The sequence below is a fragment of the Talaromyces rugulosus genome, chromosome V, assembly GCF_013368755.1.
Source record: "Talaromyces rugulosus chromosome V, complete sequence".
Classification (NCBI taxonomy): Eukaryota; Fungi; Ascomycota; class Eurotiomycetes; order Eurotiales; family Trichocomaceae; genus Talaromyces; species Talaromyces rugulosus.
This window is the reverse complement of record NC_049565.1, coordinates 4,032,123-4,056,746: the sequence shown is the minus strand read 5'-3', so window position 1 is coordinate 4,056,746 and position 24,624 is coordinate 4,032,123. Positions and strand designations below refer to the sequence as shown.

Genomic DNA, 24,624 nt, shown 5'->3' with positions numbered 1-24,624 from the left:
CATGACTTACAATCAAGACGGCAGTTAGTGCACGGTAGACCACCGCGCACGGCCGCGTCACAGCGGATTTTTCGTCGATGGCATTCGGTACATGCTATAGGCGCACGCCTCTTGAATGAGACGCTTCGACGGTGCTTCATGATTTGCAAGTATGAGTGTTCACGCCCGACCAAAGTTCCTTTGGGTTCTCACATGATCCCGACTTCCGAAAGAGTCTTCAGCGGCTGCTTTGGCATGGATATACCATCTACTCTTTCTCTCTTTTTTGGGTTTCTGGATCCAGACGCTCGGACTCACGGTGGCCAGGACACATACAGTCAGCAAATGCTGACTGGCGACCCCATATTTTGGGACTGTGGATCTACCCCCGCACTGTACTTTTGCGGGGAACGCGCGGGGTCTGTAACCTAAGCCATTGGTCCTGCGAATGTGTTCTATTGGATCAAGTCATGTGGCTAATCTTAGCTAGCTAGCTACTCGGGTCGGTTGAATTAACCCTTTTGCAGGGTCTTTTTGGATTTCCCTATACACTTATCCAATTTCACCCTGTCTGCTCGCGAAAAGACATCCTCTGAACACCACGATTGACATCAATTGATCATGGGGCAGTCCAAGTCACAGGGAAATGGCGACACCGCGGCCGATACCAGGTGCGTATATGAAAACAGCAGGCGGTATAGCTAATGCTAAGATACTAGATAGGAAGTTGCGCAACCGGCTTTCTCAGCGTGCTTTTCGCGCACGACAGTCGGTGTACATTAAAGAACTCGAGGAGAAGTTGAAATGGGCGTCAAAGCCTGACTATGACATCAACACCCGTCTCGAGGAGGAGAACAAAAGATTGCGTTCACAGCTGCTAGATTGCCAGAAGAAACTAGACTCCCTTATCGTATCAATGGAGTTGGTCTCCAAGTCACTTACGAAAGCAACTAACATTGAAGTTAGTGAACCTTCTTCTTTTTGAGTGTCTGACCAACTAACTGATGATCTGTAGCAGTCGGACGTCAGAGATCAATCTCAGTCCAGGAGCCCGAGCCTTGGGAACGAAGTGGCTCTCTCGGACAACCCGGAACAACCGAATTTAGCGTTTGAAGACGATTCAATATTACCAGATTTGGACTCCCTGCTTTTCCAAGATGAAAACGATATCACAAATACATTGAACTCGGATCAACAGGAATGCTCACCGACAAATCAAACGGGCCCGATGACATTTGACCTCGACACGCTCGAGCAAAATCCCCCCGCCTTTTATGCTCAGATTGAACATAATATACCGTTTAATCCCATGCAAACATTTTCATTCAAGCAAATGATGGGGGTTGAGCGCTACGCACACATTGCCTCTAGTGGATCTTCATTAACAGTGGGCAAGATGGAATTTCAAAGCACAAACTCTGTCTTTTCAGATCATATATCCAGCTGGGAGCACTATTTGAGAAGTAATTGGCATCGGTCAGCGGGTCTTCTCACCCAGAAAACTGACAGGTAGCTTTGTGAAACCTACCTTGTTTTGTTACATACAAGAAACTAACCCGTTAAAAACAATACAGTCTCATGACGGCCGCCTACTTCATGGTGTCTTCCTTCATTTGCCTATCATGGCCCTTAATGACCTCCTGGCATACATATACTAGGGCACATATTCCTGTGCTAAAGCTCACGGCGTGGCACATCGATCCCAGTCCCCAGACATATAATGCTCTGTCCAAGAGCTGGCGCCCAACGCAGCTTCAACTGTCGTCCAAACACCCGTCTATCATTGACTGGATTCCATTCCCAACGCTGAGGGATAAATTAATATCCTGCCATGCGGCCAATCCTTGCCTAGACGATGTAATATGTGAAATCGGAAACTCCTATGTCATGGAAACAGATTTGTCAAAACTCATCGCCAATATCCCACCCACTGAAGGATACGTATCCGTATGGGACCTCGTGCGAGCCATATCTCCGCAGGCTACTCGTCGCCATTCTGATGCAGAAACCGAACTCTCCATTTGGGATGTTCCTCTTGGCCCTGACTCTTACTCTAACCTAATCCTGGATTTGAAACCCGAAGAGGAAGAGGCTCCTGCGCCATCCCTACCTGCCCCCGATATAAAATCACTTTTCAGTTCGAAGTCGCTGGCTCTTCAGTGTTTTAAACTGTTGGGCATGGACCGCGGAGCATGTTTCTTCCGACTAGACCCAGCCTTTTTTGAAAACCACCCAGAGCTCTACGATCCGCGAGAGAACCTCATGGCGAGAGGTGTTCCTCTGAGGTCACCGAATCGACAATCAATGTCCGTTCCGCCGTCTTTGGACACTTCCGTGCTTGAACAGTATAAGAACATATCGTCTTGGACAGTGGATCTGTTAACTGAAGGGGTTCTTCCCGTCACTCACTTGAATTACAACAAGTTAAGCTGATGGCATCTGGAGGAAGTAATGAAGTCTTTTAGAACAATGTCATCTGATATCTCAGCAGTAATTGCTCTCCTTTATTTAACTATGTTCAAATATATCCGAGCCTATAATATTCAAATGTATTTATTGGATCTTAGTTCGATTGTGCGCATGGAAATGATTATCTTCAAGTTACATAACAACACCGAATTAAGCTTAAATAGATATGGTTTGACGAAGTGGGCCAACAGGGTCTTTGAGCTTCTTCACGATTAAACCCTCTCGCACCTCACCTTGAACACCTCCCAATGCCCCGGTTGTACGGAACCCTAGAAGTGCTTTGATACGGTCGGAGAGGTTTGCTTCGACATCAGAACGGAGTGATAGGAAGTTGTTTTCCTGCTGGCGGATGAACGACCTCATAAAAAACATCAGAATGACAGGACGTTCTCCGGTCTTTTGAATATTGGGACCAGTGCAATGCCACAGTCGACTTTCAAAGACGAGAGCCGTGCCAGATGGGCCCTCAGCTGCGACTGAGCCGGTGATGTCGAAGATATCGTCGGGAGCCACATGTCCAATGTGTGACCCTGGATAAACACGAGTGCCACCATTATCGGCTGTGATGTCTTCCAAGAACCACATGATATTTAAGCCGAATGCAATATCTCGGATTGGAGGCTGTATTGCTACCTGATCCGTATGAAGTTGCATTGGCACGTTTCCAGGACGCGCAATGTTGGCACTGTAGCTGTGAAGCAAAGCATGTTCTCCTAGTAGTTCCGGAACCACATCATCAATCAAGGGATGATCGAGCAAATCAACAAACTCCTGGCCTTTATTTATTAAAGTCCAGAGGCGTTGGTTAGGAGCATTCGGACCTCCGTCATTTGCAGAAACCCCGGCAGCCCTCTCCCCTGCAGCTTGTTCCTTGACGGCTCTTTTCAGCGTAGCGACCTGCTCTGGACTTAGGGCATTCTTAACTAGTCCGTATCCAAATTCAGAAATATCTTTCTTGACCTGATCCATGTCCTCTGTTGGCTGCGGTAGTTTCGCGTCGGCAGCGAAGCTAGGAGGAACTGGATTGACAGGGCAAAGTAAATCGGCGAACTTGATAGCAACGCGGACGTTGCCTTTTGGCATGCTGGCTTCGTGGAAGAATGCATCTTTGAAGATACCATATCTTGGCTCCAACTTGCCTTCGGAAAATTGAATGAGATAGTCAGGCTTGATCTGTAGCCTGCAATCTGGTTCGTCATCGATTTTCTCCAGTAGCTCTGGCGTACCGCGGGCGTCAATTACGATGTCTGTTGGCTTTCCCAAATTCACCACGAGAAGAGCCTTAAGGATGTGCATTGTAGGGAGTCTATCCTTAATGAGTGTGACGGCTCGCTGGTATATTTCTTCAGACTTATCCCTGCCATATTGAGGGCCTGTTGTTGCGCGACTCATTGTGTGTGGGGTTCAGAATAATATCAAATAAGGCACATTCAATGTATCAATACCAAATGATTATTGATTCCATTTTTACATGACGCTCATAGATTGAAGCTATTTATCACTTTTTATCATACGACACACAATGAACTCAAAATGTGTATTCATGTAGCATCACGGTTTCCACCCACCACACATGTCAGCATTGCTTTAGTCATAGATCATTAACAGCATTTCTTTAGTCACGAGGTATGATCTTCCCGCATTTTCCCCAGATTATCAATATTCTTACTTTTTTGGGCAAATATACTATAACCGAGGAATTGTTGGACCGAGGGTATGTGAGTCGGGGTAACGTTGCTTAAAGTTGCTGGGACCGTAGATGTACATATCATAGTTTGCTATCTCGAATATATCGCATCAAGCCATACTTTTACCAAACCTATCCAAATAATACTATCTGAACCTTGCATCAGAGTTACGCACGATTGCCAAAATGCAGGTCTCATTGACAGCCCCAAATTCAGTGCAATATCTCCAGCCTACAGGCCTTTTTATCAACAATGAGTTTGTTGCATCAAAATCCGGACAGACTCTGTCGACAATCGATCCAGCGTGTGTATTTCGCTCAAAGGAAAATACTATATGATATAGATACTGATAAAGTACAGAACTGAGAAGGAGATCACCACCGTTCATGCGGCAGGCGCTGATGATATCGACATTGCCGTTGCAGCAGCACGAAGCGCCTTGAAACATCCGTCCTGGAGAAAACTGCCTGGAACAGCTCGCGGCAAACTTATGTTAAGACTAGCAGATCTAATTGAGGAAAACGCCAATATCCTGGCTACTATTGAAACATGGGATAACGGTATGTATATAATCATTCGCGGAGCGTGCTAGTTTCCCCGAAGGAAATCTACGGACTGATGAACATACAAATGGTTTCAGGAAAGCCATATCAACAGGCAGTCGCATTTGACATACGAGCCGCGGCAGATGCATTCCGATATTATGCAGGATGGGCAGACAAAGTGCAAGGAAGTGTGATTGAGACAACACCTGAGAAACTGGCATACACCATCCGTGAACCCGTAGGTGTTTGCGGTCAGATCATACCGTATGTCTATATTCCATGAAGGAAGAAACTGAGACCTAATTTTTATCACAGATGGAACTTTCCTTTAGTATGTATCAACCGACACATATAGCGCTATTAGAGATTGACTCACATATAATACAGGTAATGGCAGCATGGAAGCTGGGGCCCGCGCTTGCTTGTGGAAACACTGTGGTTCTGAAACCGGCCGAACAGACCCCATTATCTGCTTTGTATTTGGCTACTTTAATCAAACAAGCTGGATTCCCCCCAGGCGTTGTTAATGTGGTCAATGGACTTGGCAGAGTGGCCGGAGCTACTATAGCCTCCCATCTAGGTGTCGATAAGATCGCTTTCACTGGCTCGACGCAAACAGCACGAGAGATAATGAAATTGGCAGCGATAAACCTGAAGAGCGTTACCCTCGAGGCTGGTGGCAAAAGCCCCCTTCTTGTCTTTCCTGATGCAGATTTTGATTCTGCAGTGACCTGGGCCCACATAGGGGTCATGTATAACCAAGGACAGGTCTGCACTGCGACTAGTCGAATCCTCGTTCATGAAGATATCTACGACAAGTTTGTGGAGTCATTTAAACAGAAAGTTGCTACCGTATCGACGCTTGGAGACCCGTTTAAAGACGTCACATTTCAGGGACCGCAGGTAACCAAGGCCCAGTTTGACCGAGTCCTATCATATATCGAGGCAGGAAAGTCTGAAGGTGCTACTTTGATCCACGGCGGCACGGCATATAAAGACTTCAACGGCAAAGGATTTTTTGTCGAACCAACTATATTTACAAATGTCACCGATGACATGAAGGTTTATCGTGAGGAAGTCTTCGGTCCATTCGCAGTCGTGTCTTCTTTCAAGTCAGAAGAAGAGGCAGTACGAAGGGCGAATGACTCTGTATTTGGTCTGGGAGCCTCGGTAAGATTTTGCGAACCTTTTTAAACGTCCTTTTGGGTAGCAATTCGCTCTAAGACATGTATCGCAGGTATTCACCAAAGACGTCAAGCGGGCCCATCGCGTTGCCGCTGATATTGAAGCTGGGATGGTATGGATCAACTCAAGTAACGATTCGGATTTCCGGTGAGTTAGACACTATTTCCTACTCAATTTGACAATAAAAGTTGACTAGTCACTCTGTAGAATTCCCTTTGGTGGTGTGAAACAATCTGGTATTGGACGCGAGCTTGGGGAAGCTGGGTTGGAGGCATATACAAATATCAAAGCAGTTCATGTCAACCTACAGTGAAAACAACGGACAGGCTAAATATATGCTTATAACTTGGACTTATGACGTGCTATATGATTGGATATGTTGTTAAATATTGACTACCGTCTTGGAATTTTATATAAAATTTGTTGTGGATGCCAAATAAAAGAATGAAAACCACCATTAGACTTTGTGTGAGAAGTCGATGGTTTAAAATACTAGCCAAGTCACTAGTCTTGCAATAATTGATGCTTTAGGCTTTCTAATTTCCCTCGGCGGCTTTTTTAATTTCAACAGGATCAAAGTAATCCTTCCACGAGGTAAACTTATTATCGGATCCCACCTCCCCGACACCGACCTGGTAAAGCGTCACGGCCTGGACACCAGCGTATAACATGCGCTCGATTCGCTCAACAAAGATTTTGTTTCCTGTCCTAGCCACTGAAATAATCTCCACTTGAAACGATTTGAGAATAGAGAAGGTCTCCTTGAACGCAGCTTGCAACTGCTGTCTGCCGGTAATGGGGGCTTCATGAGGACCGTACATGTAGAAAACCACATCGGGAGCGAAAAATGATAATGCTGGTTCGACATCGTCCCCTGTACACTTTTCGAAACCTTGGAATAATTCGTGGATCAAGGATTCATCGGTCATTTTGTCAGAGTTGTTCTTCTCCCTGCTAGACTTCTGGCTGGATACCGATTGGTGTCTGGAGCAGGGTCTGGGAATATAGTATGGTTTTAATATCTGCTTTTAGAGAGAGTCGCAAATGAAAAAAGATTATGTGGAAGTGTGACTATTAGAATAAGAGTTCTGATCGGCATTTTTACTAGACAGTTAGTCATTATTGTATGAGTAAGGACATAGAGAAAGCTTGTTTAGTGATGCTACTGTCTCTTGTCACGATTAACATCATAATATTTTTACCTGAAACTTATCTGTATCGTTTCATTTACTGTTAAATGTAAAGTTGGTACTCACGTCAAATAAAAACAACTCTAGAGTTAGGGTTATCGATACAGGTAACATTTAATCCCTTGGAATGGAATAGCACATATCGCATATGGCAAGATTTAACGTGGTAGGGATTTCAATAATATATTTTGTATAACTTAGAGTAATTTCATTGGATGCTTTCAAACAATAGCCAGTCAACAGTGCTCAGCGACTAATACGACTTCTATCATACAGACGCCTTCTTGGCTTCATATTTCTCCAGACCAGTCCCGATATCCGTTGCAGCACCTGTGTTTGCTGTGATATTTACACCTAGCAACTCACGCATCTCAGGGCTGAGCGAGTCTTTTGTCTGAGGCGATAATGCTGCCGTCCAGTTCACCTGCTGCCGGAGGAAGGGTGCAGTGTAATACCCGAAGAGCAGCGCTCGTTCGCTGTCCTTGGTGATGTTTGCGCCAGAAGTATGCCATAGACGTCCATCCATAGCGATAATAGAGCCGGCTTTAGCCACGAATGGCTGAAGAAGCTCTTTCGCATTATTAGGTACTGCAGCCCGGCGTTCCCATTTGTGGCTGCCAGGAATAAAAAGTGTGGCCCCATTCTCGAAATAAACATCGGAGAGGCACCAAATGATGTTCATCGCCAAAGGCTGCTCCCATGGTTCAGGAATGACCAGAGACTGGTCAGAGTGGAGGGCCATTGATCCGGAACCCGGTTTTGAAATATTCGCTGTGAAATTGGACACGAGTACATTCTCTCCTAGAACCGAATTCACCATTTCGATGGCGGTCGACTGTTGGATCAACTCTCGAAAAACAGCATCCAACTCTAGAAGGTAAAAGACGCGGACATTGGAGCTGTTTGGATCTAAAGCTGGTATGAAGAGATCTGCACCACGCTTCTGGTTCTCTTCGGCAGCAGCCCAGAGCCTCTCAGTCACAAAGTTTACTGTATCTTGGTCGAGAATATTTGGTATAACGCAAAAGCCATCACTCTTCAGCTGATCTTTTGCAGCAGATATAGTTTCGCCTGCCGGCTTTTGCGAGGAAATAGCCATTGGGTATAGGGCTTAAGTGAAACGAATTGTAAAATATCACAATTGTCAGTCCGTTAAGTGATATCAGTTGCAAAGCGCGTAACTTGCGATTTTAAAATGTGGACTATCGAGGTCGAGTGTTATGCTCTGTTCAATGCGATAATTTATCATTTAGTCTTCAAAAGGTGAGTCATGCGGGGTCCTATAACCAAGTTTAAGTTTTTCTGGTAAGATAAATGAGTTATATGAGTAATAGTCTTGTGTTCAGACTGGAAATGTGGTCATTGAACAGTCACCAGGGGCGAGTCAGCATTGCATTAGTAACGATATTCTGCGGCATTAAGGTCACATCTACTCCGCATAAATGGTAAATTCATCTTAGGTTCGCCCCGTGGGGATCTATTATTAGTTCTCTTGTCAAAACTCTTCATTCTTTTTCTTTTTGGTTTACGGCGAGGGCTACTTCCGCGATCCAATCAGATCAATATTTGAATACTGACAACATGGCTGAGGGTTTCACGATGAATAACCACTCTACTGATGAAGTCAGGCCCATTAAAGTAATATGCATCGGCGCCGGGATTTCAGGAATTATATCAGCTATTAGGTTGCCCGAAAAGATCCCTAATCTCGAGCTTCGCCTGTATGAGAAATCCGAAGACATTGGAGGAACCTGGTTGGATAATCACTACCCTGGAAGTAAGTCAAACAAAATGAGGTCCCGAACAAATTTTCAGGCATTATTAATACCTTATCAAAATATACAGTTGCTTGTGGTAAGTTATTTCGGTCCTAAGAAGGAAAAGAAGATCGAACTAAGCTGCTTTAAAGACATCCCGGCAGCAGCATATCAATTGTCATTTGAAAGCAACACACAGTGGAGCGCGTATTTTGCCCCTGGCGGAGAAATCAAGGCCTATTGGGACAGGGTTTGTGCTAAGTGGGATGTGTACCGCTATGTGACCTTCAACACCCAGGTCACTGAAGCCCGTTGGAATGAGGAAACATGCAAATGGACGGTGCAACTGAAAGATGTCAAGACTGGCCAGGTAGTAACTCCTCAATTATCTGCTTGTATCACCAATATGTCGCTGACGTGAAATAAAAAGACCACACATGATTCCGGTGATATCCTCATTTCAGCTACAGGTATTCTGAATGCATGGAAGTGGCCAGATATCCCGGGACTGTTCGATTTCAAGGGACATATTGTTCACACGGCGAACTGGGATCATTCTTATGATTTAAAAGGAAAAAAGATAGCTCTCGTCGGAGGCGGATCATCTGGTATTCAGATTCTTCCTGAAATTCAGCCCATTGTCGAACGTTGTGATCATTACATGAGAGGGAAAACATGGATTGCTTATCGTGTCCCGGGTAAAGAATATCCTGGGATGAATCCAGAAGATCTTGAGAATTGTAAGTACACTCCGTCGAAATCATTGTTCTATATCCAGTCTAACCTTCTTTTCTAGTCAAACATAGCGAGGAAGAGCTAGAAAAGTTTCGAAATGACCCAAACGCATATTTGGAGTTCCGCTGTGCAGCTGAAGATGCCCTTAACTCAGCTCCCGACTTCATCTGGAATGGCAGTGAGACCCAGAAGCAGGCAGAGGAGTTGTTTGAAAAGATTATGAAAAGTCGACTAGAGAAGAAACCAGAGGTTTATGAGGCTCTGAAGCCAAGTTACCGTAAGATTGTTCTCTGAAAACCCTTGCATTTACTAATGTTTCATTTTTACCAGCTCCTGGATGCCGGAGACTAACCCGTAAGACACCCCATATGATATATCCACATATAATTTGATGATCAGAAATTTTGACATTTTGGCAGCCGGTCCGGGTTATTTGAAAGCCATTGTGGAAGATAACGTCGACTTTATCAGCTGTGGAATAAAGGAGGTCACCGAGACTGGAGTAATTGACAATAATGGAGCATTGCGCGAAGTTGACGCCATTATTTGCGCAACTGGCTTTGACTAGTACGTGACGTGCTTAGTGCTTTCCCTTGAATTTACCTAGATTTAATGTGTTGTTAGTTCCCTCAAACCACGCATCCCAACTTACGGTCTAGGTGGAGTGACACTAGGGGAAGTCTGGGACCCTGTTCCAGAGGCGTATCTATCAATGTGTCCTGCCAAGATGCCCAACTATTTCTTATATCTTGGGCCAAATGGTGGACCAGGAACAGGTAGTACGATTGTATTCCTCGAAGCAGTCTCCAATTACATTTGCAAAGCTGTTGCGAAAATTCAACGAGAAGGACTGTCCTTCATGGTGCCCAAGTAAGTCTGGTTCATTTTTGAATTTTTGTCAATTTTTATTGAAGAGCAAATAATAACATCTCCAAAGGCAACGAGCTATTACTCAATTCGGTCAATACGTTGACAAATATATGGAGAATGTTGTTTACGGTCTAAATGTTAGTATATGTGATCTTTGTATGTTGAATGATGTGGCTAACATTGAAAATTGAAAGTGTCGATCATGGTTTAAGAGAAATGACGTTAATAGCCGAGTTGTCTGTAAGTGACTATCCTTGACATGAGCGTGATTTAGAATGGATCTGTTGACAATACACAAGATGTCTACCCTGGGGGAAGTATGTCGGCGCTTTACGTGCTTCAAAACCCCCGCTGGGAAGACTTTGATTATGGCCATACCGCGGAGACAAACATCAATATGTGGGGATGGTTAGGGAATGGTACTACAATGGCCCAGCGCGATGGTAAAAGCACCTCAGATTATTTACGCAACGCCGATATCCCGCCAGTTCCCAAGATGCAAATCGAGAACGAGGATAGCACAGAGGCAAGCGGAGTCGTTGCTAAGACTAATGGCATTAAGGAAGCGGAGGAGACCAACGACTTGAATGGTGTGAAGTCTAATGCCTCTGGTTTCAAGGATAGACTCTCTAACATTACGGCTTTGATGGATGTCATTGGAAATGCGTTTCTTTCCCTCAAGAACGAGGTAGGTGTGATTGGGGATGGTTCAAAGTCACTTTACACAGCGAGATAGATTATACAATGCTCATGGAGTCGTGTATAGCATTTATCACTGTAGTGTTGCCTAAGATACTCGTTTATAGTTTTTCAAGTTTGGTATTTCCCTTTGATTTCTAGTAACACAACTCAACACTGGTAGTAATGATACTCCATTTTTTCTTTTTATTAGGAAGATCAACTAATATTCTGCACTTATAATCTGAAATGTGATGTAAGTGAAATTATCGTAGTCTTGCAAGACGGTCCCATACATGCTGGCTGTAAATGTACAAAATGGTCTTCAATGTTAAAGCGACATCCAGTCGTCTAAAAAAACATTGAAATATACATTTGGTTGTGAGATTGATTATGCCAATAACGTTCGAAGATGTTTCCATCCCATATCAAACCGATCCACCATTCACGGGCAAAATCTGACCACTTATATAGCTTGACTCGTCACTAAGGAGATAGATGATTGTTTCAGCAACTTCTTCCGGTTCTGCAACTCGCCCCATAGGTATACCAGCCACCAAATCCTCGGCCATCGATCGACTTTCTGCTGCTCCTATGGTTTTCTTGTAAAGCGGGGTGTTCGTAACACCTATTAGACATTAGAAATATTCAAGGCATCATTGTTACATAAAATCTCACCTGGAGCCACTGCATTAACTCGAATTCCTTGTCTAGCCCAGTCTTTTGCCCAAGCTCGGGTCAAGCCAAGAATAGCATGTTTACTCATGCAATAGACGGGAAGAGACTGTAAACCAACAAGAGAAGCAATGCTTCCTACATTGACAATTGTCCCACGTCCAGATTTAGAGTTGTTAAATGTTTGTTCTGACATGTGTCGGATAGCTTCAGTGCCCAGATTCCATGTGCCTCGAACATTCAGGGAGAAAACTTCGTCAAAAATTTGATCGGATGCCATCGTTCCCTCTGATGGAGATATTCCAGCACAGTTAACCAATCCATTTATCCGTCCTCGTTCTTTAGTGACAGTGTTGAAAAAGCTTTGGCACTTTTCCCGGACTCTAATGTCACAGGGGCCATGATAGCTCAATTTTGCCTGTTGCGGATGCTCCAGCAATTCCTTCGGTAGGTTCGGCGCGATATCTGCAATGCACACATGAGCACCGGCTTTCAAAAGACCGACCGTGGTGGCGAGTCCAATCCCAGACAGACCACCAGAAACAACATATGTTCTTCCAAGCAAAGACATCATGAACTGTCTCCAAATTGGATTATATCTAGGGGCTCGGTTGTAAGACTCAAGGCACTATAAGCTATCGATCGTAAAATGTGATAGCGAATATATTTCCCCCAAAAACAGACTATTATTTCCCTAGACAGAAAATCATATACTACAACGTGCACGTGGCTTGGTTCTGAACAAGTTGGGGTTACTGTGCAACATCGAAGTAGACTACCCCGCATTCCTGGGGTACAGTCAACAGTCAACAGTCACCATTTGTCAAAACAAAAGAATTTGACTAATTGATAATGAACTACTGGGGTCCGGGGTAAAAGGTTTCGCACTAGTTTTCTTGTTGGTGAAAATAGCCGCTCTAGCTTGCTGTGTTAGTCACACTTTGCTGACACCGGCATCTGAGAGCTAACATATATGCGTATTTAGCCTGTGGGGAACAACAGCCCCAGGGCCTAGCTGGTATCGGACCAGGACTAGTTGGAGCCAATAAATTTAACGCGTTGGGTATGTGGAGGGATTTGCACTGGGGTTTGCTTGGCTACTGGGACGGCATACGTGTGAGCTGCTAGGTGCAGTAGAGCTGTAGATCGTCAAGCAATCTATATTATGGATTTTCTTAAGATCCGAGGGTTAGATCGGGTATTATCACTTACATGGGATGAGTAAATATCAAATGAAGGGCTTGGTAGTGTCTATATAGTTAGCTGTTAGATTTCCAATTATCTATGAAGAAGCATAGTTTTAACAAGACAATTAATATTTAACAATAGGAGTAATCATTTATAAGTTTTTCTGTGTCACCCTAGGAATAGGAATAAGGTCGGAATAGATATGATAACCGAGGCGCAAGACGGCATGGAGTCTCCTCGGCCGGGTATTCCCAAAATTGGTTCCTTTTAGCTTTGGAGTGATCACCAGAATAAAGTTAATTCGTGGCAGTCACCGTAGCATGATGGATAAAGCTTGTCAGATATTGAACAGTAAAGCAGAGGTGGATAGTGGGAAATTCAAACCCCCCTCAATGCAAGACAAGCATATTAATAGCTGCAGGAAGAACTCGGACGATTTATTTATTTTGATAAAGGCATTTCCAATATAATACCCCTACCTTTGGTTTTTCTATACCAAGGTTATCAATCATATCATCTTCAACATGGCGGACGACGAGGGCCCCAAAACTTATCTGCAGGGACTCCAGTTGGAGCATGCGGATGAGGGCCAGCTGCAAGACATACAAAATTCGCATGCCCTATCTAGTGACATAAAATCACTAGGCCGCCTATATTTTATGAGCCCGCAACTCATTGGATGTGCTGCATCTATAAGTCTTGCTACTACTGCAAGTTACTGGGGATTCTCCCCTCCAGCAGCTATTTTGACGTACATCAATGAGGATATAGGTAAGCTTCTAGTCATCAATTAGCATGCTGTTTCTTTACTCACAAGTTTACAGGTCCGACTCCAAATTCGGCTTTGTTTTCAATTGTCTGGACGACTTGTGCCGCAATCTCGATCATTGTGTTTGGCCGTATATCAGACAAATTTGGACGCCGGTACTTTTTGATCAGTGCATCAATCATGGGGTTTATCGGAGGTAAAGATTAAACATTACCAGAAAGAAAAAGCATGAAGTAGTTGATCTCTATAGGAATAATCGCATGCACGGCGAAGACGATGAACGTGCTCATTGGCGCCAATGTATGGTCATTCTTTCGTTGCATTTCTGAATCTTACCGTATTGATTATCTTTCTAGGTCTTACTCGGGTTATCAGGAGGGGTGCACACTTGTTATGGTCTAATGATGGGCGAAATTATGCCAAACAAGTATAAACTCCTAGGTCTTGTTTTTATCGCTGTTCCTTCGGTTATTGCCACTGGATTTGGTCCCTATCTTAGTATGTCAATAACTTTAAACCCTTTTCTTGTGAATCTTTGTCTAACAGTAACAGGTCTTAGCTTATACTATAACGCTTCCTGGAGGTGAATAGTATACTTCTCCAGTCAGCCCATATCCACTTGCTGACGTCTCTCTTTAGATGGTGCTATTACATTTATCTCATGATAATGGGCCCGGCTATTATTCTTCAATTTTTCTTATATCGACCACCAGGTTTCCGAGATCTGCACGGATCTAACCGGACATTGATGGATGAAGTAAAACGAGTTGATTTTGTGGGCATCTTTATCTTGGTTGCCGGACTAGCTCTTTTCTTGCTTGGAATATCCTGGGGTTAGTCTCTACACACCAATTGGTGTTCTATACGGGATTTTTTCTGACGCTGCTATAGGAGGTCAACCTCAGCCATGGTCATCGCCTATGATATTAGGGCTCATAATCACAGGAGGTCTACTCTTAATTGTTTTTGTTCTCTGGGGTAAGAAACTAGATACATACATGGTGGAAGAAATAATCAAACTAACAGTAATACAGAAATATTTGCGGGAGTCCCCAACCCATTGGTCCCAATGTACTACTTCCGGGATCTGAGAGGATTTGTCTGCTTGAATATTATTTCGGCTGTTGCCGGTACTCTCTATGTTTCTCTGAGTATTCTCTGGCCGTCGCGTAAGTGATTTGACTTGTCTTGCCTGCGGTCCTGACTAACATCACTCAGAGGTTGCATACCTCTACACATCCGATAGTACAAACTGGCAACAGAATGGTTGGCTAGCTGTATGTCTTTCCTGTGAAATTATGACCAGATCATCCGCTGACCTATTAACCCATTAAGACGACGATTCAATTTGGAGTTTGGGGTGGTATCATAATCTTCGGGTCTGTATTCCATATCGTTAAACACAGCCGCCTCCAATGTGTCATTCTTCTTGCAATATCAACGGCATTTCTGGGAGCTCTGAGCTCAGTGAACTCCTCCAACCGAGCAAGCGCAGCGGCATTTTCTTTCTTGGCAGCTCTCCCAGCAGGTGTTTTGGAGCTGATCCCCGGAATTCTCATTCAACTCGAGGCGGACGATGTAGATCTGGGAACTGTGTTTGGTACGACGCTCCTAATTTTCTTCAATACTGAATGATAGACTAACTCGTTTCTCAGCCATAATCTTTTGTATGCGAACTGCATGGGGATCAATTTTCACAGCGGTCTTTGTGGCAATTCTCAACAATAAAACGCCAGTGGAGATCGCAAAGCGCGTTCCAGAAGCTGCTATCGCCGCAGGATTGCCAGTGTCGTCGCTCACTGCTCTATCCTCGGCATTGGCTGCAGCCACCACCTCAGCCCTGGCCGCGGTTCCTGGTATGACTATTGCAATCGAAGCTGCTGTTTCACAAGCTATGTCTGATTCATACGCCGCGGCGTATGCCTATGTCTACTATGCGGCGGTCGCTGTCGGAGCGACTGGGTTGATAGCTGCTATCTGCATGAAGGACTATGACTCCTTGTTTACTGATCATGTTGCTCGGAGAGTTGGGAATCAAGCCCAGTACAAGAATCATGATTCGTCTTTGAGAAACACAGACTCCGCTTCTGCTGATGAGAAGACAAGTCCCAATGCCCTTGTATAGGGACTTGGACTGTGTCAAATGGTGGATACGGATTACCATTCCATTGTGGGTGAAATAGGAGAGGTTTACTGATATTAATATACCTAGGGGGAAGAAGAGGGAAACAGACTTCCGAAATAACTACCTAGAAGATTTTGGTGGAGATTTTTAAGTATCAAGACGTAATATTTTTGATGAATGACATGAACTGTTACTGTGATCACTTATTCAGCATATGAATTTATCAATTGATGTAATGGGTAGAAGTACATATGTAGCTGTGTTAGGGTTAAAGCCCCGTTGATATAGTCCGTGTCGGTGTCAGTGGTGGATTCTTTTGATCTCGTAAATGTTCGTTCTACAACCGCTGTAGCTTAAAATTTATGCCAAAAAAAAGAAGAAGAAGCATGTACATAACATCTAGATGTTGGGCACTATCTAGATTTTATAACGTGCCAGATGAAGGCATGAAAGGAAACAATTTAATATTCAACACTTATTGTATCGTTAACTGGCCTTGATTTGCTTAAAAGGAGCATAAGATTAGCCCATATCTATTTAATCCTGATAGCAATGAAATATTGAGCCACAAACAATTGAAATACAACAGATACAACAGCATTACATTCAAACTCTCCTTTAAAGCAAGGAGAACAATTTCCCCTTTCTTCTACTAATCTTCGAAGACGCCAATAGATCCTCAGTCAAATGTTTTTGTCTCTCAATCTTAGCCTGCAATTCATCCCCCCTCTTCGACTCATTTCTTCCCAACTGCTGCAAATGCACTTCATCCGGCCCATCAACAATCTTCAAAGTCCGCGCCTGTGCCCACATGGCCGCCAGCGGCGTATCTTGGGAAACCCCAGCACCTCCATAGGTCTGAATTGCCCGCTCGAGCGTCTCCAGAACGGCTCTCGGAGCCAGAACCTTGGCCTGCGCAATCTCAGACACGGCACCCTTGGCGTCCCCAACATCAATTTTGAAAGCGGCATTGAGGACGGAAAGGCGTGCTGTGTTGATGTATATGCGTGATTCTGCGACCCATTGGAGAATAGTACCGTGTTGGTTGAGCTTTTTGCCAAATGCGGTTTTGCGGCTGTCGCCTATGCGGGCAATCATCCATTCCAGTGCTCGTTCAGCCTGTTTAATTATACCAGTTAGCCACAGCATTTGAAGTTTTTTTTTTATTTTTTTTTTTAGATGTTTGAGTGGAACCCACAACTCCAATGGCTCGCATAGAATGATGTATCCGGCCTGGCCCAAGACGGCTCTGGATAATCTCAAATCCTCTACCTTCGCCTCCAAGTATGCTAGAACATGGAACCCTAACATTCTCAAAAACAAAATGTCCATGGCCGTGTGGAGCGTCGTCATATCCGAATACCGACATCATACGTAACCGCCTGATCCCTGGGGTGTCAGCGGGGACCACAATCACAGACTGTTGTTTATACGAGTCTGGATTATTTGGGGAGCTTTTTCCCATAACAAGGAATACGGAAGCCTTTGTGTGGCCAGCGCCACTGCTCCACCATTTCTAATATTTTGTTAGCGTTCTAAGTAGGGTAGTCCGCGGGGCTATATACTACTTACTGAGCCATTAAGGACATATTCATCACCAACTTTGTCAATTGTTAGTCGGATATTCTTTGCATCTGAAGACGCTATATCTGGTTCAGTCATGAGGAAAACAGATCGAAGGTCGCCATCCAGTAAAGGATCTAGCCACTGCTTCTTTTGAGCTTCCGTTCCGTATTTTTTCAGAATTTCCATGTTCCCAGTATCAGGAGGGTTACAATTGCATGCCTGTCATGTTCAAAAGTTGCTCAGTTAGTCCATAATCCAGAGCTGAGAGAGAAAAATGAAGAAGAAGAAAATAATTCTCCATACTTCACTGGCAATAGGAGATTTCCCCAACTGCTCCGCCATCAACCCATACTCCAAATTCGAAAACCTGCGCCGATGTTGCCCGTGCGAAAACGGTAGGAAGAGGTTCCAGATTCCAAGTGCTTTTGCCTGTTTCTTCAACTCTTCCATGATAGGAGGCTGTGTTCCCCACCGTGTTGATTCGTCATTGCCGAGCTGTGACTCGTATACTGGATCTGCCGGGATGCCTAACAAAAGATCTTTAGAATCTGTGGATTGACCCAAATCATGGGGATAGTAAGAGCACACATTTTTCTTCGACAAAGTGGGCTACCTGGAAGATAGAATCTCGTGAGCAAAAACAGTGACATGGGTTGAAAAAAAAAAGCAGTGCATCATACTATTTCAAGAGTCTTCTTCGCTTCCTCGCTCATCAATGGCAATGCCATAGGTGGGATTTCTGGTGCCATCTCGGATTTATTTAGACGAAAAAAGGTATGCATGTAAATAAGTTGAAAGTTACTGACCAGGAAATGTGTATACCTTGTAAGATTCTCTTTATCGTCAACGTTGTTGTTTAGCCGAGGCGAGGACGTCTTAGGGCTACGACACCGCGGCGCTGGTTGCCGGCCGCGGCAATATGAACGACAGCGTGAGGAAATGGTATTGCGACGGAATATTGCGAGAATGATGGCTAGAAATTTTTCATTCTTTTAATATTAATAATTAGACATGTCATGACAAAAAGAGTGTTTAGTAGGATTAAATGTACTCTCCAAAGCACTAGGACTAGTAATACAGAGTAAGTCGACACTGCTAAATACAGTATACGCAGTAACAAAATGACCTTCATTGTCCTTTTAGACATGTTTAGTAGGCTTACTATACTCTTTCGTGTTCTTCTCTTCGTGCTGGGCTTTTTCATCAGGAACATCCAACTGTTTATACCGCCTGCTTCCAAAGAAGAGTTGGCGAATGCTCTTGCGCTTTCTCATCGGACTTCGTAGGTTGAAGTCCCTCAACTGCTCTTCTTGGACTGGTTCTGGTCCATCTTGATAAATAGATGATATATCGTCTTCTAAGAAGTCGACTTCTTTCTCCAAGTAAAGTCCAGGGTTGTCGCTCGAGCTTTGACTCTCGGACGCTTCGCAAGGAACGATTGTTCTCCACATCCTTCCCAACGTATTTCGCCCGTTGACGGTGTTGTCTATTAAACGGCCAATTCCCCTTTTGGGGGGATGGAAAGGAACGTGTTCGGTCTTTGGTGGCAAGGGGATACGTGGTTTGCAAAGATGAAACACAAGCCACGGTACATGCAACGACGCAAAGTTGCATGCAGCCATGTCGACACTAGCCAAAACGCTGTCACAACGTATGGGAGGCGTGACTCGAAGTCCCCCGGATGGAAATGAACTCGAGTAAGGACAACGCATTCTATGCTCAGACCAACGCCGATCAAAGGATGCGAAATTAGCAGCCAGCGTCACTGCACATAGAGGAAGGAATTTGATGTTTTCAAAGCCATGGTCAACCAGGTCGCTATGTCTGACGGGCATGATAGTATCGGACATTCGTAGCCTTGCACATAGGGCCCATTTATCTGCAAACATCCGGCAAATGACATAGACTTCTCCATAACGCAGCTCAAACTCGTCTTCTTGAATGAGTTGCTGGTTCAAATCAACAAAGCTTGGGTGGATGCCGATGACCAGAGAGCCCTCTTCAAAAGCCCAGGTATCGCGTCGTGCTCCACGAATATCTTTGCAGAACCTGAGTCGCTGGCAGTCTTTCGCAGGGGTTTGTGGCAAGGTACGACAGGGACGGATGCTTTCTAGAGATGGGTTCTTTTCTTCCCTCAAAAATGCAAGTTCGCGGGCGGAAAAGTCTTTTAAAGATTGACTTGTAAGAGTGTGGGACTGTTAAAATTAGTGACAAGGTTCACCTAGTTCAGTAGTATACTCACAAATACAGCAGGTACAAATTGCTCCCTCTCTCTCGGTACCAGATTGTCATTAGACACGCGGGCTGTATTGACTATCAGAGGCTCCTGGATCCAGGTAGCATTGGGGAATAGCATCTTTTTCTGGTTCCTGGTAAAACCGGCCGTAGACGAGTTTTGCTGATATGGCAGGAGCGGCTTTTCAGCTTCAGAGCCTGGCAGTCTTCCACACCACCTGGACAGAGCCCAGCAATATTGGCATTGCTCGCAGTATTCGGCCTCGGACAGCTTTTCGTAGTGGAAATAGGAGTACGGCGAATCATCCGAGTTTCTGGGCCCAGAGTACGGACCTAGAACAGGGGGGCGGTGGAAGTATTCAGCACGTCGTTGAGACTGCGGGTCTTCGAGAGAGATTGGCTCGGTGGGATCTGGTTCCTCGCGGTTGGCAGCATCGCAATGGCAGCGTAGCCGGGAGCAAGTAAACTATACCACAAGGATAGATCATTAGGAGCTAGTACTCGGAGAGGCAAGAGAACAAAACTTACACCGTTATCGGTGTACCTGCTGGAGGGTATGGAGGCGGTGGTACTGGGGCGGCGGTTGCCCTGATCGGGATACGAGTTCATGATGTCCTCGAGGGTATTCCAGACAATACAGGCAAGTACGATGCATAGAATCACTGCATTCAGGGTATTGTGGTATTTGATAATAAATGGTTGTATGTGGTAGAGACAAAAGTTTGCAGGTCTGGAGATGAGGCTGGCCGTGGTTCGACGTACGAGGAAGGAGCATCGTCTGGCTTCCTCGGCTGATTCAACGTCCACCTTATTTTCTTCTCTGCCAATGGCAGTCTTGACTTCATGGTCGTTTATATACACTTGACTATGTTACCGATGAACAGGTGATATACCGCTCTGACATTTTGGGCGCTGGAGTTCACTCCGATTTTTGATGCATCTCATACTAGCCCTGTGAGAAGAGCCTCTCATAAATGCAATCTACGCTTTGTAGCTTCGATACTGGTGCCTCAGAAACTCTTCGACTTGCTGATTGCTGATATCTTCTTTTGCAACGCTAGTGCTCTCATCCTGATCCTGATCCTGATTCTGATTCTCACTCGGCTGTTCGCGCTGTGTTCCTAGCACGTTTTCTTGCAAACCGGTCACAACTATATTCATTAGCAGGATTCCTGAGGTCAAACTCTCTATGAGCAGAGTACCTTTATTCACAGCCTCATGCTGTCCGGTGAGATCTGAGATTTTGTCACCCACGGTGTTGAGCGCTGCGTCTGCTTGCTGGGCAATGGTATTGGTATTCAGGCTGCTCGACGCAGGACTCTCATTTGCAGTCATTTTTTTAAGTTAGTCAAATAAAGTTGAGCAAAATGTTTATTAGATTAATTCGCGAAATATCGGAAACAGGAAAAGAAGAAAAATACAGGCAACGCAGGAAGATTTTAATGGAGCAGACATCGATGACGTTATGGATCCAGATCAGTTCTTGGCCCACGAATGGCACAACTACACGCAAATAACGGATCGATTGATGATTCAGCCATAGTCAGTCATGCTTGGTATTTACAGATCAATTGACATTATTCTAGAAACGAAGAGTTAGATCTGGGGTGATACAGGCACAGCTCTAGATCTGCTAGACAGAAGCAGCTATCGGTGACGCCGGTGAGGGGCAGCGCCCGCCGAAGTTTCTCCGCTCACACATGGATCGTTGCATGAGTTTTTTTTCCCATTCTTCCATCAACATAATAGACATCACTCACCATAGATATTATATAGACGATGGCGACCCCGACTGCCGCCATCCCCGTCACTATCGTGACAGGCTTCCTGGGCTCCGGCAAAACAACCCTCCTGCTCAACCTGATCCCCCAACTTCCGCAAACCTACCGGCTCGCTCTACTCAAAAACGAATTCGGTGACGTCGCTGTCGACTCGCAACTCGCATCGACGCAATCCATATCCGGCGTGCGCGAGCTGCTCAATGGCTGCATCTGCTGCAACCTCGTCGGCCAGCTCGGCGACGCATTGGTGCAGCTGCGCGACGAGGTAACCCCGGACCGGATCGTGATCGAAACCAGCGGAAGCGCGTTCCCGGCAACCTTGGCCATGGAAGTAAATCGCCTCGCGCGGGAGACCTACCCGGGCAGTTTTGTGTTGGATGGGGTGATTAGTGTGATCGATGTCGAGAATTGGCAGGGCTACGAAGATACCAGCTATACCGCAAAGATGCAGGCGAAATATACCGACATGGTGATTTTTAACAAGTGGGAGCTGGTCTCTGAGCAGCGGTTTGATGTTTGTCTGGACCGGTTGGGTGATCTGGAACTTGATCCGCCGACGCCCTGGGTCAAGTCGGATAAGGGCAAGGTGGATAAGAGTGTTTTGCTGGGTATTGACGGAGCTTTGCTCGCGCGAGATGAGGGCTTGCTGCCATCTCAGGCAGACGGACACGGTCATGACCACGACCACGACCATCAGTCTGAAGTCGAAGTCCTATCCGCAACGCTCACAGCCCAACCCAGCTCCTCTTCTACCTTCATCAACCTCCCCAGCTTACAGCGTCTCCTCGAATCCGCCTCAAAAGAAGAAGTATACCGCATCAAAGGCCTCGTCCACTGCGCCGCAGACCAGACGCCAGAGGGCTCAGACCCGGCACTTCCAACAACAGCAACACCAACACCAAATCCATCAGGCACATTTATCCTAAACTGGGCCTTTGGTCGCTGGACGTTTACAACTGCGCCGGCCGTTGAGTCCACCGATATCGCCCGTTTGACATTTATCCTGGCGAGGCAGGAATCTACAAAGTGGAAGAAGAAATTGGAGCGTGGCGGGTTGGTTGAGGCTGTTGCAGGCGATGGTGCTGGTGTTGGTGAGCTGGTTGTACAAAAGTTACTTTGAAGAGATTATATATAGATAGATAGTATAGATACCCATGATGCTAGACGAAGATGCACAGTAGTTTTTGAATATAAGCCATCAACCGATATTTCTCAATTGATTAGTAGAATGTTAAAGCTAGAGAAGAAATGTAATAAGCAATGCGATCTATTAGATCTAGCGAGTTTAACTGTATATAAACTTTTATCGGGCAGGACTGAGGGAACGAAAGATATATAGAGCAAAAACAATTAAAACAATTCAAGTCAAAAACAAGAAATCAACAATAGCCAATCGAGCAACAACACAACAATCAATCAATGAATCAATACTCTAGCAAAGCAGACGCACCCGCCTCACTAGAAATGTAAATCACATCGTGGCTGTCGGGAAACCCGTTGAAGCGAGTAGCGCTGCAGCGGGTGTATGCGCCCATGTTCTCAAAGTACAGCCAATCTCCAACATCAACCAAGCCAGGCAGGGTGATGCGCTCGCTGATGACGTCGATGCCATCGCAGGTCGGTCCCCAGATGCTATAATCAGTGCCAGCAACAGGAGAGCTAGGAACGGAGGAGCTCGAAGAATCTGAACCGCTGCCAGCACAAGTCAGAATCTGGGCGACGGGGTGCTGGTGATCGAAAATGATGTTTGAGAAGTTGCCATACACGCCATCATTCAAATAGATCATATAGGCGTCACGAGCAGGATCCTGGGGATCGCGTACATCGCGGCGGGCAATGACGTGGGCTGCCAGAGTAAAGGCTTGGGCGACGTAGTAGCGACCAGGCTCGGCGATGATACGGATATTTGCCGGAAAGTAGTCATCGACTGCCTTGCCCAAGATCGCGGCAAACTTCTCAAAAGTGTCGTCGCTGAACCCGCCACCCACGTCGAGGGTGTGGAGCCCATGGCCAGCTTCAGTAGCCTGGTCGAAGACCCAACGAGCATCCTTGACAGCCTTGATAAAAGTTGCCGGGTCCTCGGCACCGGAGCCGACATGGAAGCTGACGCCGACGACCTTGAGGCCAAGTTGCGCTGCGAGGTCCAGCAGAACACGGGCGATATCAAGAGAGGCACCGAATTTCATACTGAGGCGGCAGAGGCTGCTGGAATCATCGGTCAAGATGCGCAAGTAAAGCTCGGCTTCGGGAAAGTCGGCTTTGATCTTGTACAGCTCATCGGCGTTGTCGAACGTCATCTGCTTCACGCCTTTCTGGGCAGCATACCGGAGGTACGATCTAGTCTTGCAGGGTTGAGCGTAGATGATTCGGCTCGGGTCGATACCAGTCTGAAGGGCCAAGTCAATCTCGGCCTTGGATGCACAATCGAACCCATTTCCTAGTTTGGCCATGAGACGCAGAATTTCCGGATCGGGGTTGCACTTGACCGCTAGTATAAGTTAGTATTGCCACGCGAATCATATTGCCAGGGAATCGTACCGTAAAAAGGCTTGACGCGGCTCAGGTTCATCTTCCAGCGCATGTGCTGGCGGTAAATCTCGCCCATGTCGGCCACATAGAAGGCGTCTTCATCCCCGGGGTCGCAACGTGCCATGTCGACCGTGCCGACACGGTTTCGGAGTTGGTCTAGAACCAGTTCCTTCGGAGCCTTATGGCCCCGAGGAACAGACAGTGAGATCACCCCATGGTCGGTAGTGTGGTTGGTCACAACGGGATCTTTCCAATGGGGATGATAAGTATTAGTGGTATAAGTATCATCGACAGAAAGAACCGAAGGTGCCATAACCATGCGGCTGACGGTTGACGAAACAAAAAGTTCGTGATAAGAGTTTTAAACTTAAAACCGCGGAGACGCGTTAAGGAGGGCGAAAAGATTCGCTACTGAAGCTGAATGGGCTAAGCCTCTTCGACCCTTCCTCTAAAAGAGGAAGAACCGGCAGAGCGACCCTATGCGGCAGCTCAAGAAGAGAGTTGGAATCGTCGACTGGTGTCACGGGGACGACAGGCACGCTGGATGGAGGTGAGTATGAGAGAACGTCGCTAGCAGTCAACAGGAGGAGGAATGTTGTTGAGAGTCTGTCGAAGTCGGCGACCGGGGACAACGTGGTGGGTGAAAGAGTTTGCGGCAAG

The 24,624-nt window shown here is 45.7% G+C and overlaps 11 protein-coding genes across 11 annotated transcripts; 5 read left to right on the top strand and 6 right to left on the bottom strand.

Moving 5' to 3' along the window:
- Nucleotides 1–600: 600 nt before the first annotated feature.
- On the top strand, nt 601–2,412 carry TRUGW13939_09908 (uncharacterized protein; the record flags this gene model as incomplete). The annotated part of the gene is made up of 4 exons (XM_035493026.1): nt 601–650; nt 703–940; nt 995–1,488; nt 1,554–2,412. 4 exons carry the CDS (start codon nt 601–603, stop codon nt 2,410–2,412), a joined length of 1,641 nt encoding a protein of 546 aa, XP_035348919.1.
- A 192-nt stretch (nt 2,413–2,604) lies between these two features.
- TRUGW13939_09907 (uncharacterized protein) lies at nt 2,605–3,840 on the bottom strand (the record flags this gene model as incomplete). Its single annotated transcript, XM_035493025.1, has 1 exon — nt 2,605–3,840. The coding sequence occupies one exon, from the start codon at nt 3,838–3,840 to the stop codon at nt 2,605–2,607; it is 1,236 nt and encodes a 411-aa protein (XP_035348918.1).
- Nucleotides 3,841–4,321: 481 nt separating this feature from the next.
- On the top strand, nt 4,322–6,179 carry TRUGW13939_09906 (uncharacterized protein; the record flags this gene model as incomplete). The annotated part of the gene is made up of 7 exons (XM_035493024.1): nt 4,322–4,440; nt 4,497–4,696; nt 4,777–4,945; nt 4,997–5,012; nt 5,069–5,851; nt 5,919–6,013; nt 6,074–6,179. 7 exons carry the CDS (start codon nt 4,322–4,324, stop codon nt 6,177–6,179), a joined length of 1,488 nt encoding a protein of 495 aa, XP_035348917.1.
- Nucleotides 6,180–6,402: 223 nt separating this feature from the next.
- On the bottom strand, nt 6,403–6,795 carry TRUGW13939_09905 (uncharacterized protein; the record flags this gene model as incomplete). The annotated part of the gene is made up of 1 exon (XM_035493023.1): nt 6,403–6,795. The coding sequence occupies one exon, from the start codon at nt 6,793–6,795 to the stop codon at nt 6,403–6,405; it is 393 nt and encodes a 130-aa protein (XP_035348916.1).
- Nucleotides 6,796–8,637: 1,842 nt separating this feature from the next.
- On the top strand, nt 8,638–11,106 carry TRUGW13939_09903 (uncharacterized protein; the record flags this gene model as incomplete). The annotated part of the gene is made up of 11 exons (XM_035493022.1): nt 8,638–8,833; nt 8,902–8,910; nt 8,966–9,183; nt 9,244–9,553; nt 9,610–9,825; nt 9,879–9,902; nt 9,968–10,115; nt 10,173–10,418; nt 10,486–10,555; nt 10,613–10,658; nt 10,718–11,106. Coding segments are annotated over 11 exons (1,872 nt in total), but the record flags the coding sequence as incomplete, so codon positions are not given.
- Nucleotides 11,107–11,524: 418 nt separating this feature from the next.
- TRUGW13939_09902 (uncharacterized protein) lies at nt 11,525–12,345 on the bottom strand (the record flags this gene model as incomplete). Its single annotated transcript, XM_035493021.1, has 2 exons — nt 11,525–11,724; nt 11,775–12,345. 2 exons carry the CDS (start codon nt 12,343–12,345, stop codon nt 11,525–11,527), a joined length of 771 nt encoding a protein of 256 aa, XP_035348914.1.
- A 1,138-nt stretch (nt 12,346–13,483) lies between these two features.
- TRUGW13939_09901 (uncharacterized protein) lies at nt 13,484–15,853 on the top strand (the record flags this gene model as incomplete). The annotated part of the gene is made up of 11 exons (XM_035493020.1): nt 13,484–13,730; nt 13,784–13,924; nt 13,979–14,028; nt 14,085–14,226; nt 14,281–14,311; nt 14,368–14,561; nt 14,620–14,706; nt 14,763–14,897; nt 14,947–15,005; nt 15,064–15,328; nt 15,384–15,853. The coding sequence occupies 11 exons, from the start codon at nt 13,484–13,486 to the stop codon at nt 15,851–15,853; spliced, it is 1,821 nt and encodes a 606-aa protein (XP_035348913.1).
- A 618-nt stretch (nt 15,854–16,471) lies between these two features.
- On the bottom strand, nt 16,472–17,944 carry TRUGW13939_09900 (uncharacterized protein; the record flags this gene model as incomplete). Its single annotated transcript, XM_035493019.1, has 4 exons — nt 16,472–16,972; nt 17,052–17,369; nt 17,426–17,638; nt 17,723–17,944. Coding segments are annotated over 4 exons (1,254 nt in total), but the record flags the coding sequence as incomplete, so codon positions are not given.
- Nucleotides 17,945–18,558: 614 nt separating this feature from the next.
- TRUGW13939_09899 (uncharacterized protein) lies at nt 18,559–20,989 on the bottom strand (the record flags this gene model as incomplete). The annotated part of the gene is made up of 4 exons (XM_035493018.1): nt 18,559–19,614; nt 19,662–20,120; nt 20,183–20,519; nt 20,640–20,989. The coding sequence occupies 4 exons, from the start codon at nt 20,987–20,989 to the stop codon at nt 18,559–18,561; spliced, it is 2,202 nt and encodes a 733-aa protein (XP_035348911.1).
- A 444-nt stretch (nt 20,990–21,433) lies between these two features.
- TRUGW13939_09898 (uncharacterized protein) lies at nt 21,434–22,555 on the top strand (the record flags this gene model as incomplete). The annotated part of the gene is made up of 1 exon (XM_035493017.1): nt 21,434–22,555. The coding sequence occupies one exon, from the start codon at nt 21,434–21,436 to the stop codon at nt 22,553–22,555; it is 1,122 nt and encodes a 373-aa protein (XP_035348910.1).
- Nucleotides 22,556–22,859: 304 nt separating this feature from the next.
- Nucleotides 22,860–24,283, bottom strand: TRUGW13939_09897 (uncharacterized protein; the record flags this gene model as incomplete). The annotated part of the gene is made up of 2 exons (XM_035493016.1): nt 22,860–23,923; nt 23,974–24,283. The coding sequence occupies 2 exons, from the start codon at nt 24,281–24,283 to the stop codon at nt 22,860–22,862; spliced, it is 1,374 nt and encodes a 457-aa protein (XP_035348909.1).
- Between the last annotated feature and the right edge of the window lie 341 nt (nt 24,284–24,624).